This window comes from Oryzias latipes, chromosome 24 (assembly GCF_053564925.1).
Source record: "Oryzias latipes strain Hd-rR chromosome 24, Olatipes_Hd-rR_3.1".
Classification (NCBI taxonomy): Eukaryota; Metazoa; Chordata; class Actinopteri; order Beloniformes; family Adrianichthyidae; genus Oryzias; species Oryzias latipes.
This window is the reverse complement of record NC_136260.1, coordinates 19,773,011-19,788,654: the sequence shown is the minus strand read 5'-3', so window position 1 is coordinate 19,788,654 and position 15,644 is coordinate 19,773,011. Positions and strand designations below refer to the sequence as shown.

The window sequence follows — 15,644 nt, the reverse complement described above, 5'->3', positions numbered from 1 at the left end:
CGGTTGCATTACCGCCACCAATTGGTATGGAGTGTAAAAACAATATTTTTTAACCTATTTTTTCGACCTATAAAATTCCTTCCTCTCACATTTTCAATCCAACCTTGAATCCATCTAAATTAAGAGCTTTAATATTTTTTCTTTAAACACATAGTGTAGGTTAAAATTTTAGAGACCGCATCATATGTTCAATTGTTTCATTTCAAAATAATAATTTAGTATTGAATGTCCAAATCTTATTCTATTTATGACTTGTCTTTGTAATTTACTGGTCATTTTTCCCTGCTCTAATTAAAAAATTGAGATTTTGTTTATTAACAAAAAAAGATTCTTATAATAACATGTTTATTGAAAAGCTTCATGTATGTGTTCTCAGCTCTTCTTGTTACACTTGATAAATGGTAAAAAGCGCTTTACAATAAGCAAAGGAGAATCTAACATCATATTTACATCAATACCTCAAAGCAATAACATCTCACAATACAGAGTGTGAAACATAGTTACACAACTTTTCTTTTACTGGTTTTAGCCTCTACTTCCTGATCTTGCAAACAATGTTTCAAAAGCCTAATGTTTAGGGACATATATTGAAAAACCAAGTAAACCCACCCTGTTTGTTGAAGAGATGGTAGTATTTTTTCAATTATAATGCAGATTATTTACACTGTTTTTTAATAAATAAGTTTGTGCAAAGGGCATGCAGAAGCAAAACCTGCTAATTCACAGAAGCTCATGAGGTTTTCAGCCTGCAATGTTAATTATATAGCTTAATGTTTTGGAGGAAGCCTTTCAGCTTTCCTCACAGTTTCACTCGAAATTGTCTTTCCCCGACTCTAACAAACCAGTTTGTTCAAACAAATGAAGACTGACATAAACAGACTTTGGTGAAAACCTTTCGTGCTGCTGGTTTGACTCATGCTTACACTGGATTGCTTTTCTTGGCACAAGAGTATCTGTGGTTGTCTGACACCGGTAAGGATTGACGGAGCAGCTTTCAGAGGAAAGCAATGACGTGGAGTCCTCATGAAAAGGCAGATGCTGAGTCTCAGTAAGTGCAACAGGCTTTTCTCCAAGAACATCTGGCATTAAAGAGATTGATGTTTTAAGGCTTTCTTGTCCCTGGTTCATCTGCGGATCTATGTTACCGGATGGAGTCAACGTACTGAGGAATTCCTGGATGTGGATTTTGTCACAATAGCTTTCAAATGGAACAAAGAATTGCTGGAAGTGGTAATTGCCCTGAAATGGAACAAGGACATTGATTTGTCAGGTTATGGGTGGGTTCAGAGGTGGAAAGTTAAATTGAGCCTCTTTAACTTCCTTCCTAAAGCTGCTGCTATTGAGAAGCACAATGTAAAAACAAGGTTCATTGACTAGAAAAACTACAAAGGGATATCCAGTTTTTGGATTTCCATTAATAATTGCTTCTATATATACATGTTTTAAAGAAAGTGATAAACTTTACATATGCAGACAAAGTGAAGTATGCCCCTAAATAATGCGTAGAAACCTTTTTAAAATGTGTTTACCTCCTCGAAAATTGATGTCATGAAATCTTCACCATCACACAGACAAAGAGCATTTACTTTTTAAAAACATTGAACGAGGATACAATTTCTTCCCCTTAATTTACCTTTTGATTGCTCTGCAAGAGCCATTCTGCCACTGAACTGACAGCTGGGTCCGGCACGGGCTTCTCTTTAACTTTCTTCCACCTGTGATCATATGAAAAGTTAATATGAACAGGAAGTTGGAACATTTTTCCGGTCAGAGCATCTTCATAACCTGACAACAGTTCATGTTTACTGAAGTAAAACTTTTCTTATTTTTGCTTTTTATTACACAAAGAGGGATATTGTTTTTTTTTAGTTTTTTTTTTAAAGCGTTAACTTACATGATGACACAGAACAATCCAAATGACAATAAAAGAATCAAAATGATTATTCCACACACAATAGCTCTGGTTAAAAGCCGGGGATCTGTGGAGGAAAACAGCAAAAATCGAATTAAAGACCCAACAAAGCATGCGGAAAAAAATTGAAAAATGTATAATATTTGTTGAACACACAAACTTTTAAAAATAACCTGCAAGGTTTAAAGGTCCCTCATTGCACTCATCAGTCTTTTCTGCATTCTTATTTTTATGAAACTTCCTATTTCTTGTTATAAAAAAGGCAAAATAAACCACTGAGACACTTTTCCAGGAATTTTCCTGAAGATTGTGTTTTTTTTTAGTTTAGTTTTTTGTTTATTTTATTTTTCCACAGTGTGTCAAAAGTAACAAATCCCCTCACAATACAGAACATGGAAAAAATGGACACCCCCGAAGCAGATGCTTATTATTAGGGGTCCAGCATTATGACTAATCTGGAAAACAGAACAAAAAAAAATAGTTTTTCTTTTTTTCTTTCTAGACTTTTTTCTTTCACGGATAACAGTAAAAACAAACAAAGGAAACAGAAAAGAAAAAAAAAACTTGGCAAAGAACCCCTTCCATAAGCAAGTATTAGCATGCCGTAAGTACTGATTTATTATCAGAAGCTTCAGGCAGATGTCGCGTCTTCAGACATAGAAAACGAAAAACCATCCAGCCATGAATCTGGGAGCGCCTGTCAACCTCAACACATTGGTGATCATGTTGTGGCGTGTTAAAGTAGCATGGACCAGGGTGCCGTAGTCATGGTGCTTATGTGTTTGGAACTGTTATCATTCCATTACGCAGGCCAACTGCCGTTCCTGCACTTTATATAATTACTGTCTGAAATATTGCCGTGAGCAGCGGATCTGGCACTTTCACTCGACATCTGACTCTAAATCCAAGGATTTTCTGAGTGGGGCAACTATGTAAAATATAGTGCTCAAATGGTACATGTGAAAGGTTAAAGCAATACTTTTTTTAAAACATTTGTTTCAAGTCTTTTTACCAAATCTTTTCGTTGTAAAGAAGCTTTCTTCACTCCTAGTTTGTCCGCTTTCAGCTGCGCCTTCCACATAGACGCTGTACTGAGTGGCTGGAGTCAGATCTTTCAGGGAGACGTAGAGTTTTTCTCCATCCACAGTTACATCTAGAAGAAACGCTCAATGTAAATCTGGAAGTTTAAGGTTCAAATTGCAAACGTTTCCTCATAGACTGCAGTGAACTTACTTTGAAGTGTTTTTGTAGACTGATTCCTGTAAAAGACGGTGTACTTGACAACAGCATCACTGCAAACATCCTCAGGCTTTGTGTCCCAGCTCACAAAGGCACTTGTGTCATAAGGTTCAACATCGCTGACAGTAATCCTTCCAGGAGCTGCGAAAGTTAAAGACCCACTCTGATGAAAATTCAGTTTCTGGGGTTTTTAAGTGCTCTTTTTCTGCTGATGGAGAACATATATAAAGAAAACTACGCCTAAACTTGCATTTCTGAGTATTTTCTTTTCCATTTTGTTGTCAATCAAAAGGGATGGAAAAAATGCAGTTTATAAAAGTTCTTATTAGCTTGCCTTTTTTTGTTTGTAACCATGTTAGATTGGGGGTGTGAGGAGCTGTAAGCCAGCAGGAGAGGGTGAATAGAGAGTTCTCAACAATGGGGAGAGGAAAGGGGGTGGGGTCACACAACTCAGAGGCAACTCCTGCTGCTCTGCAGAAACTATATCCTAGAAAATAACTTTTTTTATTATTTAGCCCAGAAACGGCATAATAATAATAATTAAAAGACCACTGGGTCTTTACAATAGATCAGACGATGATCAAAGTGGATCTTTAAAGATTATATCATGAAGATGTAGTTTTGTACCTCCAAACCCGGAGCATATTTGAAGAGCTTGTGTGGAGCGGCCTGTCCTGCCATCAAGCAGGAGGGGGGTGACTGTGATATTATATTGCTTTCTATCCTGGAGGTCTGCAAGAAAAAGATTTTAAAAACAGCTGCTTAAGAGGTGTGACAACTGATGTAACCGAGTCAAACTGAGAGGAAAAACTGACTTGGAGTCCATAAAATAAATGACTAATCTACGTAAATTAGTAACATAGTTAGGCATGCAGAAGCAGGAGAACTTGTTCAGCAGCAACACAAATTTGTAGCAACAACACACATGGTAAAAAGTGTATATATAGACTAGAATAGACATTTTGTTGATCCTACAATAATTACATTTAAAAATATCATAGCTCTAAAAAAACAGCATGTAGTGAATAATGCTAAAGAATAAAAAACACACACAGAAAAGTGACTTGTGTCTATAAGGCGTTGTAGAGTCTAATAGCTGATGCTTCCTTCTGCAGCGAGGCTGTTTAAGTCTCTGAAGGAGCTGCACAGTGCACCCATGGTCCCATGCAGAGGGGGATGAGGATTTCCAATGAGGGATTTCAGTTTCGTTGCAAATGGTAAATATATAATTTAGCAAAAAATACAAGTTAAGCAAACAAAAAAAGATCATCACAAAGAAAGTCTGTCATGAGTAAAAAAAAATTGAGATACAAGCTAGAAAAAGTTTATATTTGCTGTAAAATTTCAAGTTTTGCTTCTGTTTATTTTTACTCAGAGAAACTTCATGCAGTGGTTAAAAAACAGTTTTTTGTAGTTAAAACAATTATAACATAAACAAAACAGATTAAGATTTAAAAGTTGATGTCCTAAACTCCCCTAACAGTTAGTTGACGTATATTACTTTCTCATCCATCCATCCATCCATCCATCCATCCATCCATCCATCCACTGCTCCCGCCCAGTTCTGTGCAGGATCATCAGTGTTTCTGCAGCCACAGCAGGGCTCCACACATAGGAGCACTTGTTCTTAAGAGACAAATTAGAGATCAAGTTTTTGGACCACCTGGAGACCCAGCTAGGATTCAAACCAGCACCTTCCTTGCTGTGAAGCAACAGGGCTGTTAAGAAACAGGAAGCTGCAGCAAGAATCTTCCTGAGTTGCAGAATTTACCCATGCTAATGCAAAGCTAACATCTGCTGTGAGCAGGGCCGCACCGGACACTTTGCTGGACTGCAGAGGCTGAACAGTAAAACAAGTGCGACAAAGTCCCGAAGAACCTTTTAAAAATGATACGATCTTTCCAGGAAATGCATTAACCAGCCTTCTTCTGCTCATAAACCCATTAAATCACTTCTGACAATTGTTTTGATAATTTAACCGTTAGCCCAGAGATTGGCTCACTTCCTGTCATCACACTTTATCTGACATCCACTTACATTTTCTCCTTAACCTACCCAATAACGTTGCATTAGTATTTTTGCTCTCTGCCCACTCGTATTGATTTCCATTGTGGGTCCAGTCAATCATGTAGCTGCGAACAGGCTCTTTGGGCGCTGTCCAACTGACCAGAATTACGCCCTTATCGCTTGAGGTTTGGATGTCAGTAACTCGTGGGAGGCCTGCCATTAAAATGAAGAGAACAAGAGCAAACAGCTTAATAACACACATCGAAGGTTAACCACAGTTCCACTGAAATAAAGGGGAAAAAAAAACGCCATAACTCACTCTCTGAGACGGCTGGGACGTATATGGAGTCCTGAACAATCACATTTTCATCTTGGACAGCCCGTAGATGGATTTGGTGTGCATGTTCATCCACTTCAATGTCACAAGGTGAGCTCAAACATGCCGTAGAATTCCCTTCTGCTGTGTTTTCTCCATAGGCCGTCTGCTGGATGTCGAACTTAACTGTGTCCATACATTTTAGGGGAATACCCTGCTGAGATAACTGAAAAAGGTTCAAAAATGTAAAACCAAATTCAAGAAGTGATTTTTCTTTTAGAAATTTCAAACTCAATCATAACATGAACTTCAAAAATGTGATGTGTTAAAAACAAAACAACTCACTGTCCACATGACATGAACTATTCGTTTATAATTCTCCAGCTCAGAAACCTTTCTCCATGAAAGCAGCTCCGCGTGACGCTCTAAAAAAAAAGATACATGTTGAAACAATCTGCAAGCAATACATGCCATGGAAATTATTCATCCATGTCGGATTCCAGGAATCTGCTGTTGTAAAGTAAACTCCTGAGGACTCATAACCCCTACTTCAGAGGAAAAGATGAAAGGAGGTTTCCTGATGGGAACGTTTTTTACATTCAAGTTTTACGGTAAAAAGTCTGTTTTTTTTTGGTTTCCAAACCACAAATATCACAACATTCACAAGCTTTGACATGCAAAACAAACCAATACTTCTGATTTGAACACGCCCATTGTCTAATTTGAAAAGAATAATGGGGATTGCTAGCAGAAAACCGTAAACAAAACAATATAAAATGGTTTTGGCTCTAACAAATGTTCTCGATTTGATGGAACAATTTATGCCTTAAAGTGCAGCCTAGTGTCCTACATGACAGGTGATTTTATAACAAGGATGAATTACAACTTTCTTCATCAGAATTGATTTAAATCGATGCCGTCAGTGGCATTGTGCGGCCCACAGCCGCCCCCTCCTGACCCGCCCTCATTGGCTCTCCCCCTCTGCCTCTGTCATCCAAGCTACAGCTGCGTGTGACAAATTCATGAAAAAATTTACAAAAATTCCTATTGTTGGCTTTTCCTTTTGGTTTTATCTAAAGCAACCATTTTATTTTTAGGTCGCCTGGTAGTGACAACAGATCCATGTGATTTTTTTTGAAGAATCGGCAATGATAAACTTTTGGATTTCCTAAGCAACAAAGATTTTTTTTTTGTCAACCATGCCCACATTCCTAATATATTCATATTAGAGTATATTCAAGTGTTAATTTTTCACAAAATTCCAAAGAAAAATGGGCAACAGAGGAACGTAAAAAAAATCTACAACTTCTAATTCCAACATTTTTTTCCAAAATCATGCTCATGGAGTTGGGAGGCCATAGATTACAATCCCTTGGAGGAGTTTAGATTTGGAGAAGGTACTAAAGGTAATTTTCTTTAGAAAATTCAAGATGGCAGTATCTTCCCAAGGTCAAGAGTCAACAAAACTTCATTTATGGTTGTTGACCTAAGCTGGTGGCTGCTTGTGTGTGAAATGGGATGATCACTCGAACAACGATAAAAAAATGTGGAAAAATTGCCAAATTTCACACTTTGCCACAAAATGCCAGGCTGTAGGTCCTTAGGCCATCCCATAATGCTTTTAAAATTTCCTTTGGATATCTTTGATAGCGTGTATTTAGGTTTTATAAGTAGAATTTGCAAAAACACATTTTGTTTTAGCCCCATAAAATATATTGGTCCCATTCAATTTTCTCCTGCTGTGATGTCATCATTTTTTGGGGAAGGGTCTATGTCAAAAATTCATTTTCACTGGGTATTAGGTGTGTGCAAATTTCGGTGAGTTTGAGTGTGTGGCGGGGGAGATTTTCCACTCAAAGGCGCAGTTACAAAGAAGAGTTGTGGTCCTTGCAGTCCAGAACTGCAGTGGAATTATTTATGACAGTAAAAATGAATGAGTGCATATGTAGTTTTTTACACTGTTTTATCTGTAGGTTTCAGCAGCTTACACTCATCTATTTGAGTTATTTTCAATCAACGATGCAAACGTTAATTCATGAATATCCATGAGTTAATTCTGTGACGTCAGTGTTGATCTTACGTTTTACTTTGGTCAGAACCGTCTCTTCTGGGCTCCAGTCGCTCCAGGTGGGCTCCGTTACTGCGCATCGAACTGAAATGTTGTAAAAAGTGCAGGATTCCACGTCTTCAATGGTGGCGTTGAAACAACTCCAACAGTTTATAATCTGATCAGACAAATGCAAGAAAAAAAAAACACAAATTCCAATATAAACAAATACTTTCATTTCCTCAGTTTCTGAAGCTCAAAAGAAAAAAAACTGTTAGAACTTACAAAACTAGAACTTTACTAGCAGGACAACAATCTTTCATTTCATTTCATTATTTGTGTTTTTTCTAATTATGACCCAAGCTGTACTTTTTTAAACAACAAATTGTAATTTAAATTCCTTAAATTTAAAACTTAAACAATTAAATTCATAATAAATGTATCCTTGATGATTGGAAACATTTTAAGCTTAAATTCATTAGATAGGTTTTAATATTAATAAAGAGTTTTGAAATTTTTCCTCTGTAAATGACATGTCCAAACCTGAATCTCTCCCCCTTTTTGGTGGATTTGAAGAATTTTGACTGGACAAGATTTTCTGCCTCTAGTAGTCAGGAGGATTTGAAAAAGCTGTCACTAACTCTAGGCACAGTATGATTAAAATGTTTTTTTTTTTACATGTTTAATTGGCAAATAACGTAAAAACAAGATATATTGTTTTATTTAGAAAATCTTTCCACAAAAGAAAAGAATTTTGTCATCAAGGTTTACGATGCACACATTTTATTGTGAAAACATCCGTCAGTTAAATTTGACTGTGTGCAAATCCACTTTTCAAACCTATTTGTGCAATTTAAATGGTTTTAATTGGAAATGTTTGTACTTTACTCCTAAATGTGCATCTACAGAACATTATTAATGAAAAAAATATTATTATTTTTTACCTTTGAAGATTCAACAGTTGGAGAAAAAGTCTGTAAAAGAAGAAGAAAAGAAGCTACTATTAAGTAACTTACAAGTAATTTATGGGAAAAAAGTGGTTGATTTTTATATTCTCTAATAATCATTAGTCATCACAAATGTATATGTATAGTTTGGGATAAACAAAAACACAAAAATTGCCATATTTAGCTTAGTTTTCCTCTTTAGTAAGAATCTAATGCCAACCCAAAAAGTATGGATATTTTTTTTTCTTTCCCACATCCACATGCTACTTTTCCAGCATTTCCTAAAGCTCACTTCTGGTGTTCATACCTTGTTGTATTTGACTTGACAGGAGAAATCAAAAGAGTCCAAGACGTTATTCCAGGATACGAGGAGATGGTCAGAGAAGGCCGATGTGGTCACCACAGGTTGGTTCATTTTCACTGAAATGAAAGCAGCTTCATCAAAACAAATGCATCATTTGGAAAAATAAGCATGATTTTGTTAGTTTACTTACAAATACTGAAAGGGTTAACTTCATAAGAGTCAGAACGCGATGTCCATGAAGCAGTTTCAGCTTTAACAGTCACAGCGATATTGCGGGATAAAGATAAATGACTGAAAACATTGACGGTGCAGGATTTGACAGAGGAGATGCACGAGAAAACATCTGCTGATTCGCTGAAAGACATTAATTTACATGATGAATGTGTAAAAAGTGTGTTTATTCTCGCTTAAACCATGAAAATGAATTAAAACTTACATATTTACTGTATAGTTTATGGTCTTTGAGTTATGAGTCTGGTGCTCCCATGTGCATGTGAAGAGCTGAGGAACACCATCATCTGTAGGATTTTCATAATGCAGGTAGCATGAAATGTTTTGGGGTTTAGCTGTTAAAAAAATGAATTATTACTTTTTTGCTGGATAATTGTCATAAAAATCAACAGACCAACAACAAAGAAGTACTTCTCACAATACGTTCTGACGATGGTGCCTGCCAGGATCTGTTTGGTTTCTGGGTTGTGACACTCGACTGTTGCATTTGAGTGGATGAGGTTTGTCAGTGACAGCATGCTGTGTGTGGAGTTGATCCTTTTTGACAGCTTTTCATCTACAGATTTTCTGTTCAGAGTCCAAGAGAATTTGCCATTCCTGACTGAGTCACAGCTGCAGACAAACCAAACACTGGATCCCACTTCAACAAACAGGTCAGTGGGGAAAACTCTGCACGGCTGAAAGTGTCCTAAAGAAAAAAGAACAGGCATTACAATACAAAAATTCCAAAAATTTACAATGAATAGAAAAGTGTATCCATTTCCATAAGTGTATTAAATAAATAAATATTTATAAAATATAAATTCACTGTTTAATTGATTTCAATTTTTTGTCTATTTTTACACAATTTGGGGTTCCAGCTCAAAAAACCAACAAAAACAGAAATTCAGAAAATTAGAATACTTTGAAGAAATCCAATTCACCTCTCATTTTTGTCAAATAGATAAAGCTACGGATTATAATCCGATCATAATCAGTGTAATAATAATAATCTGTGTACTAATAGTAGTACTAATAAAGTATTTTCAAAATGATATGCTCATCTTCCACTCTTCCATAATATGGCAAGCGGTCAGGTGCTGCTGGAAGATGAAAACTGCATCTCCATCTCGATCCTTAGCAGAAAGGATCATGTAGTCCTCTAGAACATTCTGCAAGATCGTTGCAGTGATTTTTCAAGTCTGGAGTCTTCTTCATATTGAAGCAAACTGAGAAAACTGAACCTAACAGAACCATGTGGGAAACCTGTGCAGATACTTTGAGCTTAGTAGATGAATAGTCGGTGAAACATTCTTGACCTGCTGAATGTGGCCAGATTTTTTTTTTTTTATTTCATATATATATATATATATATATATATATATATATATATATATATATATATATATATATATATAAACTTGCCCCTTTCACCCTTTCGTGGGTGGTTTCTCACTCAAGCTCGGGTCCTCTACCAGAGGCCTGGGAGCTTGAGGGTCCTGCGCAGTATCTTAGCTGTTCCTAGCACTGCGCTTTTCTGGATTGAGATGTCTGAGATCTTTCCAGGTATCTGTTGTAGCCACTCCTCCAGCTTGGGGGTTACTGCCCCGAGTGCTCCAATTATCACAGGCACCACTGTCACCTTCATTTTCCAGGCTTTCTCCAGTTCTTCTCTGAGTCCCTGGTATTTCTCCAGTTTCTCATGTTCCTTCTTCCTGATGTTCCCATCGCTTGGCACTGCCACATCCACCACAACGGCTTTCCTCTGTTCTTTATCCACCACTACAATGTCTGGTTGGTTCGCCATTACCATCCTATCAGTCTGAATCTGGAAGTCCCACAGGACTTTTGCCCTTTCATTCCCTACCACCTTCGGGGGTGTTTCCCATTTTGACCTTGGGGTTTCCAGTCCATATTCTGCACACATGTTCCTGTATATTATTCCAGCCACTTGATTGTGGCGCTCCATGTATGCTTTACCTGCCAGCATCTTACACCCTGCAGTTATGTGCTGGATTGTTTCAGGGGCCTCTTTGCACAGCCTACACCTTGGGTCTTGTCTGGTGTGGTAGATCTGAGCCTCTATTGCTCTGGTGCTCAGGGCTTGTTCCTGAGCTGCCAGGATGAGTGCCTCAGTGCTGTCCTGTAGGCCAGCCCTCTATAGCCATTGGTAGGACTTCTTGATATCAGCCACTTCAGTTATGGTCCGGTGGTACATCCCATGCAGGGGTTTGTCCTCCCATGAGGATCTGTCCTCCAGCACTGTATCCTCTGCTCTCCATTGCCTGAGACATTCACTGAGCACACTGTCAGTTGGGGCCTTGAGCTTGATGTACTCATGCATCTTGGATGTTTCATCCTGGATAGTGGCTTCTACGCTCACTAGTCCTCGGCCTCCTTCCTTGCGGCTAGCATACAGTCTTAGGGTGCTGGATTTGGGATGGAACCCTCCATGCATGGTGAGGAGCTTTCGTGTCTTAACATCCGTGGTCTGTACCTCTTCCTTTGGCCATCTTATTATTCCTGCAGGGTATCTGATAACTGGCAGTGCGTAGCTGTTTATTGCCCGGGTCTTATTTTTGCCATTGAGCTGGCCTCTCAGGACTTGCCTTACTCGTTGGAGGTATTTAGCTGTTGCAGCTTTCCTTGTTGCCTGCTCCAGGTTGCCATTTGCCTGTGGAATTCCGAGGTACTTGTAACTGTCCTCGATGTCTGCTATTGTTCCTTCTGGGAGTGAGACCCCTCCTGTGTGGACTACCTTGCCTCTCTTTGTCACCATCCGGCTGCATTTCACGAGCCCGAATGACATCCCAATGTCAGTACTGTAGATCCTGGTGGTGTGGATCAGGGAGTCAATGTCACGTTGGCTCTTAGCATATAGCTTGATGTCATCCATGTAGAGGAGGTGACTGATGTTGGCCCCATTTCTGAGTCGGTATCCATAGCCAGTCTTGTTGATTATTTGGCTGAGGGGGTTCAGACCTATGCAGAACAGCAGTGGGGACAGAGCATCACCTTGATATATCCCACATTTGATGGACACTTGTGCAAGTGGCTTCCCATTGGCTTCAAGGGTGGTTTTCCACAGCTTCATTGAGTTTCCTATGAAGGCTCTTAGAGTCCTGTTTATGTTGTACAGCTCCAAGCATTCAGTGATCCACGTGTGTGGCATTGAGTCATAGGCTTTCTTGTAATCAATCCAGGCTGTGCACAGGTTGGTGTGTCGTGACTTGCAGTCTTGAGCGACTGTTCTGTCAACCAGGAGTTGGTGTTTTGCTCCTCTGGAGTCTCTACCAATGCCTTTCTGTGTGTTACTCATGAATTGATCCATGTGCCTATTTACCTTGGTTGCAATGATGCCTGACATGAGCTTCCATGTTGTGGAGAGACAGGTTATTGGCCGGTAGTTGGATGGGACTGCACCCTTTGAGGGATCCTTCTGGATCAGGATCGTTCGTCCTTCTGTTAGCCATTCGGGATGAGTCCCATCTCTTAGCAGCTGGTTCATTTGTGCTGCCAGGCGCTCGTGGAGTGCTGTGAGCTTCTTTAGCCAGTAGGCATGTATCATGTCAGGGCCCGGTGCTGTCCAGTTCTTCATACCTGAGACTTTTTCTTGGATGTCTGCCACTGTGATGGTTACTGGATTCTGTTCAGGGAGGTTGCTATGTTCTTCTCTCAGAGAGACCAGCCACTGGGCATTGCTGTTATGTGCTGTCTCTTTCTCCCATATACTTTTCCAGTACTTTTCAGTTTCTAGCCTTGGTGGGTCTGCTCGGCTGTTTTGACCCTGCCACTGAGCGTACACTTTCGCAGGTTGAGTTGCGAACAGCCTGTTTATCCGTCTGGCTTCATTGTCTCTTGTGTACCTCTTTAGGCGGCTGCTCAAGGCTAGGAGCCTTTGTTTGGCAGTTTCCAGTGCTTCAGGTATGGGCATCTGGCTGTATCTCTTAGGTACTTGCTTTCTCATTGTACCTCTTTGAGCCTCTGTCAGCTTACTCACATCCTTCCGAGTTGCCTTGATTTTGGCTTCTAACCGTTGCTTCCATGGTGGGTATTGTTTTCTCCCATGGTTACTCTTATAGCCAAGCATCTCAAGGATCACTGCTGCTGAAGTGTAAACCAGTTCATTGGTTTCTGTGATGGTTGTGGTAGGAATTGCCCTCAATGCTTCATTCACAGTTTCCAGTTGTAGCTGGTGTCGAGGTTGCCAAGTGTTCATTTTAGACATGATCTTGTCTTTCAGGTCAGTTGCTGCCTCATTCAGCGTAACTGTGGTTGTTGGGGCTGTGTACCCAATCTCAGGGTGGGAGTGTAGTATAGCCTGCTCTCTGACCTGTTGTTCTGGCTCTCCCGGGGTATTGCCATTGTATTGTATCGCTTCAATCTCAAGTTGTGATAGGAGTTGCCGCCGCTTGTGGATGTTCGAGCATTGGGCTACCAGTATATATATATATATATATATATATATATATAATCTAAATTTGTTAGCATAAGTGTAACATAAAAGGACAACATCGACCATTACTTATCCTCCCACAGGAAACAGAGTTATCTCAGTGAGGCATTAGACGTGTAGAAAACATGAGACTTTGATAGCTTTCTTTTCACAACACAATGGTTTGTGGCTGCTCCCATTTTCAGCATCGGATCAACCTCAGAAGTGACCCTGAAAACAAAGAGCTAAACACAACCTTATGTTTTGAAGAATGTGTCATTAGCCTGCTAAACAACTAAAACAATTGAATCCAGAAAGAAATCTAGTTTTCTGTTTTTATTTTAAAGCTGTTTTGTCTCTGAACTTGAACTATTGACCCCAGCTTTAGGTAGTAAATTACAGAAACCTTGAGGGGGAATCACGCTGAAGAGAACCTCTGATATAATCTTGCAGACACTCAAGTTCTGCAAAGACAGAAATAAAAACCTCTAGGAATTCACATTTCCTACATCTTTTTTTGTTTGTTTTTTCTTTTGACTTCGACTTAAAACTGTTTTATTGAAGACATTTAAAGAAGACTCTTTGATCCAGATGATAAATCTGAAAAAATATGTTGAGAGTTGCAGCGCTTGCTTTTGTTTTATCATGAGTAAAAATCTCATTTTAAAGACGAATTCCTGCAGCTGCAAAGAAAGAATGCTAATGCATTTGAAAAAAGTCAAAGTCAGCATAGAATTAAGGGGTTAAACACTTAAAAAAAAATTGTTTTTTTCATCTTTCAAACATCCACCATGGAGGCAGATTTTTTGAAATCTGAGCTTTAAGCCAAAAATACTACAGAATGTTAAATCTAGTTCTTTCTGCTGCCTTAATATTCTTATACAACTTTAGAAAGTTCCTGTATCATGTGATGAACAATGAGAAACATGCTTTTTCCCCTCCTCTGTCCACAACTGTTGTATTTATTCTGATGAGAAGTGAAACATTTTCAGGAACTAAGAAAACCTATTTAGAACTTTTGGCAAGAAGGACTTTATTCACATAAGAACAAATTAGTGGAAACCACAGGAGAACTTAACAAACTTTTGCATAGACTCAACACAGAAATTAATACATCTAAGTAATTTGGGGCACAACTAGTTCAAATTAAAAAAAAAAAAAAAAAAACTTTTACATTTTTAAATATTTTAACAGATAGTCCTTTAAGCTGACACTAAATCCAAAAAAAGATCACCTGGACAGATTTAGACTGAATATGAACCTAAAACAAGTATAAGTTACAGCCACACAAGAATTAAAGAACACAATCTTACCTTTGCACAGGGTTGAGATGACAACCAGCGTGCACAAAACAAAGAAAACAGGCATCCTTTTCCTTTAAATAAAACTTCGCTGTGGATAATCAGATTCAAAAAAATAAAAACAGTTCAACCTTGAGTGTCGAGGCCGTTACAGGACATAGTAATCTGTTCCTCTCCGCAGTGCATTTTCAACACTGAATCCGTCTTTCAACTTCTAATGAACAGGAACTGAGGCAAACCCTGAAAAACACGAGATGAGTTGCCCAACTGGAAGCAGAGACAAGAGAGAAGAGGAAGGAGAGCAGCCTTTCAACACAGTTTCCTCTCTTTCTCTCTTTATCTGTCATTACCAATACAGCGGACCTCAGGAGAAAAAAACACACACACGTGATTATAAAACCAAAACAAAGTAAGATAACTTGTAAATAATTTAATTATAAGGAGTCACCTCATAAATCATGTGGAATAACATTTCTTTTAAAATCCCTTCTGTTCATCTGATAATTACAAAAAAAATAAGGCATTATTTATCATAAAAGGGACCTTTTTCCCCCTTTTGGGCAAATTATTGGACAAGAAATTGCATTTCAGGTTTTTTTTTTTAAAGTAGTAATTTTAATAATAATAATAATTTTCTGAGTTAGGCATGTAGATAATACATATGTATAACTTGAACATTTTAAAATTTGTCTTTTGAATGTAACCATATTTTTCCCTAAAGCTTGAAAAAGGATATTTCTTTCAAAGCAGGTGCTCCACACAAAGGATTTTATATTCATTATGTTATACTATACTGTCATCTATTGGATAATTTAGGAATTGACTGGAAAAAAGACGCAATTTCAACATTAAAAATTTGTGTATTTGTTTAATCTTACATATACTGTAGAGTTACTTATGTGTATTTTAATGTATATTTTTTTATT

General features: G+C 38.2%; 1 protein-coding gene across 3 annotated transcripts; it reads right to left on the bottom strand.

The window, feature by feature from the left end:
* Window positions 1-328: 328 nt before the first annotated feature.
* On the bottom strand, window positions 329-15,049 carry LOC101173597 (interleukin-6 receptor subunit beta). 3 transcript variants are annotated; one of them, XM_011491531.3, is made up of 16 exons: window positions 14,731-15,049; window positions 9,422-9,691; window positions 9,209-9,338; window positions 8,963-9,126; window positions 8,776-8,888; window positions 8,466-8,495; window positions 7,555-7,699; window positions 5,820-5,899; window positions 5,478-5,700; window positions 5,207-5,371; window positions 3,779-3,883; window positions 3,146-3,292; window positions 2,925-3,065; window positions 1,895-1,979; window positions 1,634-1,715; window positions 329-1,239 (listed from the first exon to the last, which is right to left on the bottom strand). In XM_011491531.3, the coding sequence occupies exons 1-16, from the start codon at window positions 14,783-14,785 to the stop codon at window positions 808-810; spliced, it is 2,367 nt and encodes a 788-aa protein (XP_011489833.1). In that variant the 5' UTR covers window positions 14,786-15,049; the 3' UTR covers window positions 329-807. The 3 variants fall into 3 exon arrangements, with proteins under 3 accessions (XP_011489833.1, XP_011489835.1, XP_078799030.1); XM_011491533.3 differs by having other exon boundaries at window positions 9,209-9,290; XM_078942904.1 differs by lacking the exon at window positions 5,207-5,371.
* Between the last annotated feature and the right edge of the window lie 595 nt (window positions 15,050-15,644).

What these genes read in the sequence shown, in the direction of transcription:
- LOC101173597 (XM_011491531.3), bottom strand. Translation starts at nt 14,785, where the DNA reads ATGCCTGTTTTCTTTGTTTTGTGCACGCTGGTTGTCATCTCAACCCTG. An exon ending in CTTTACAACGAAAAGATTTG is followed by an intron (nt 1,980 to 2,924) that starts GTAAAAAGACTT and finishes TTTCCTCCACAG; the next exon opens with ATCCCCGGCTTTTAACCAGA. An exon ending in TCTTGCAGAGCAATCAAAAG is followed by an intron (nt 1,240 to 1,633) that starts GTAAATTAAGGG and finishes GTTCCATTTCAG; the next exon opens with GGCAATTACCACTTCCAGCA.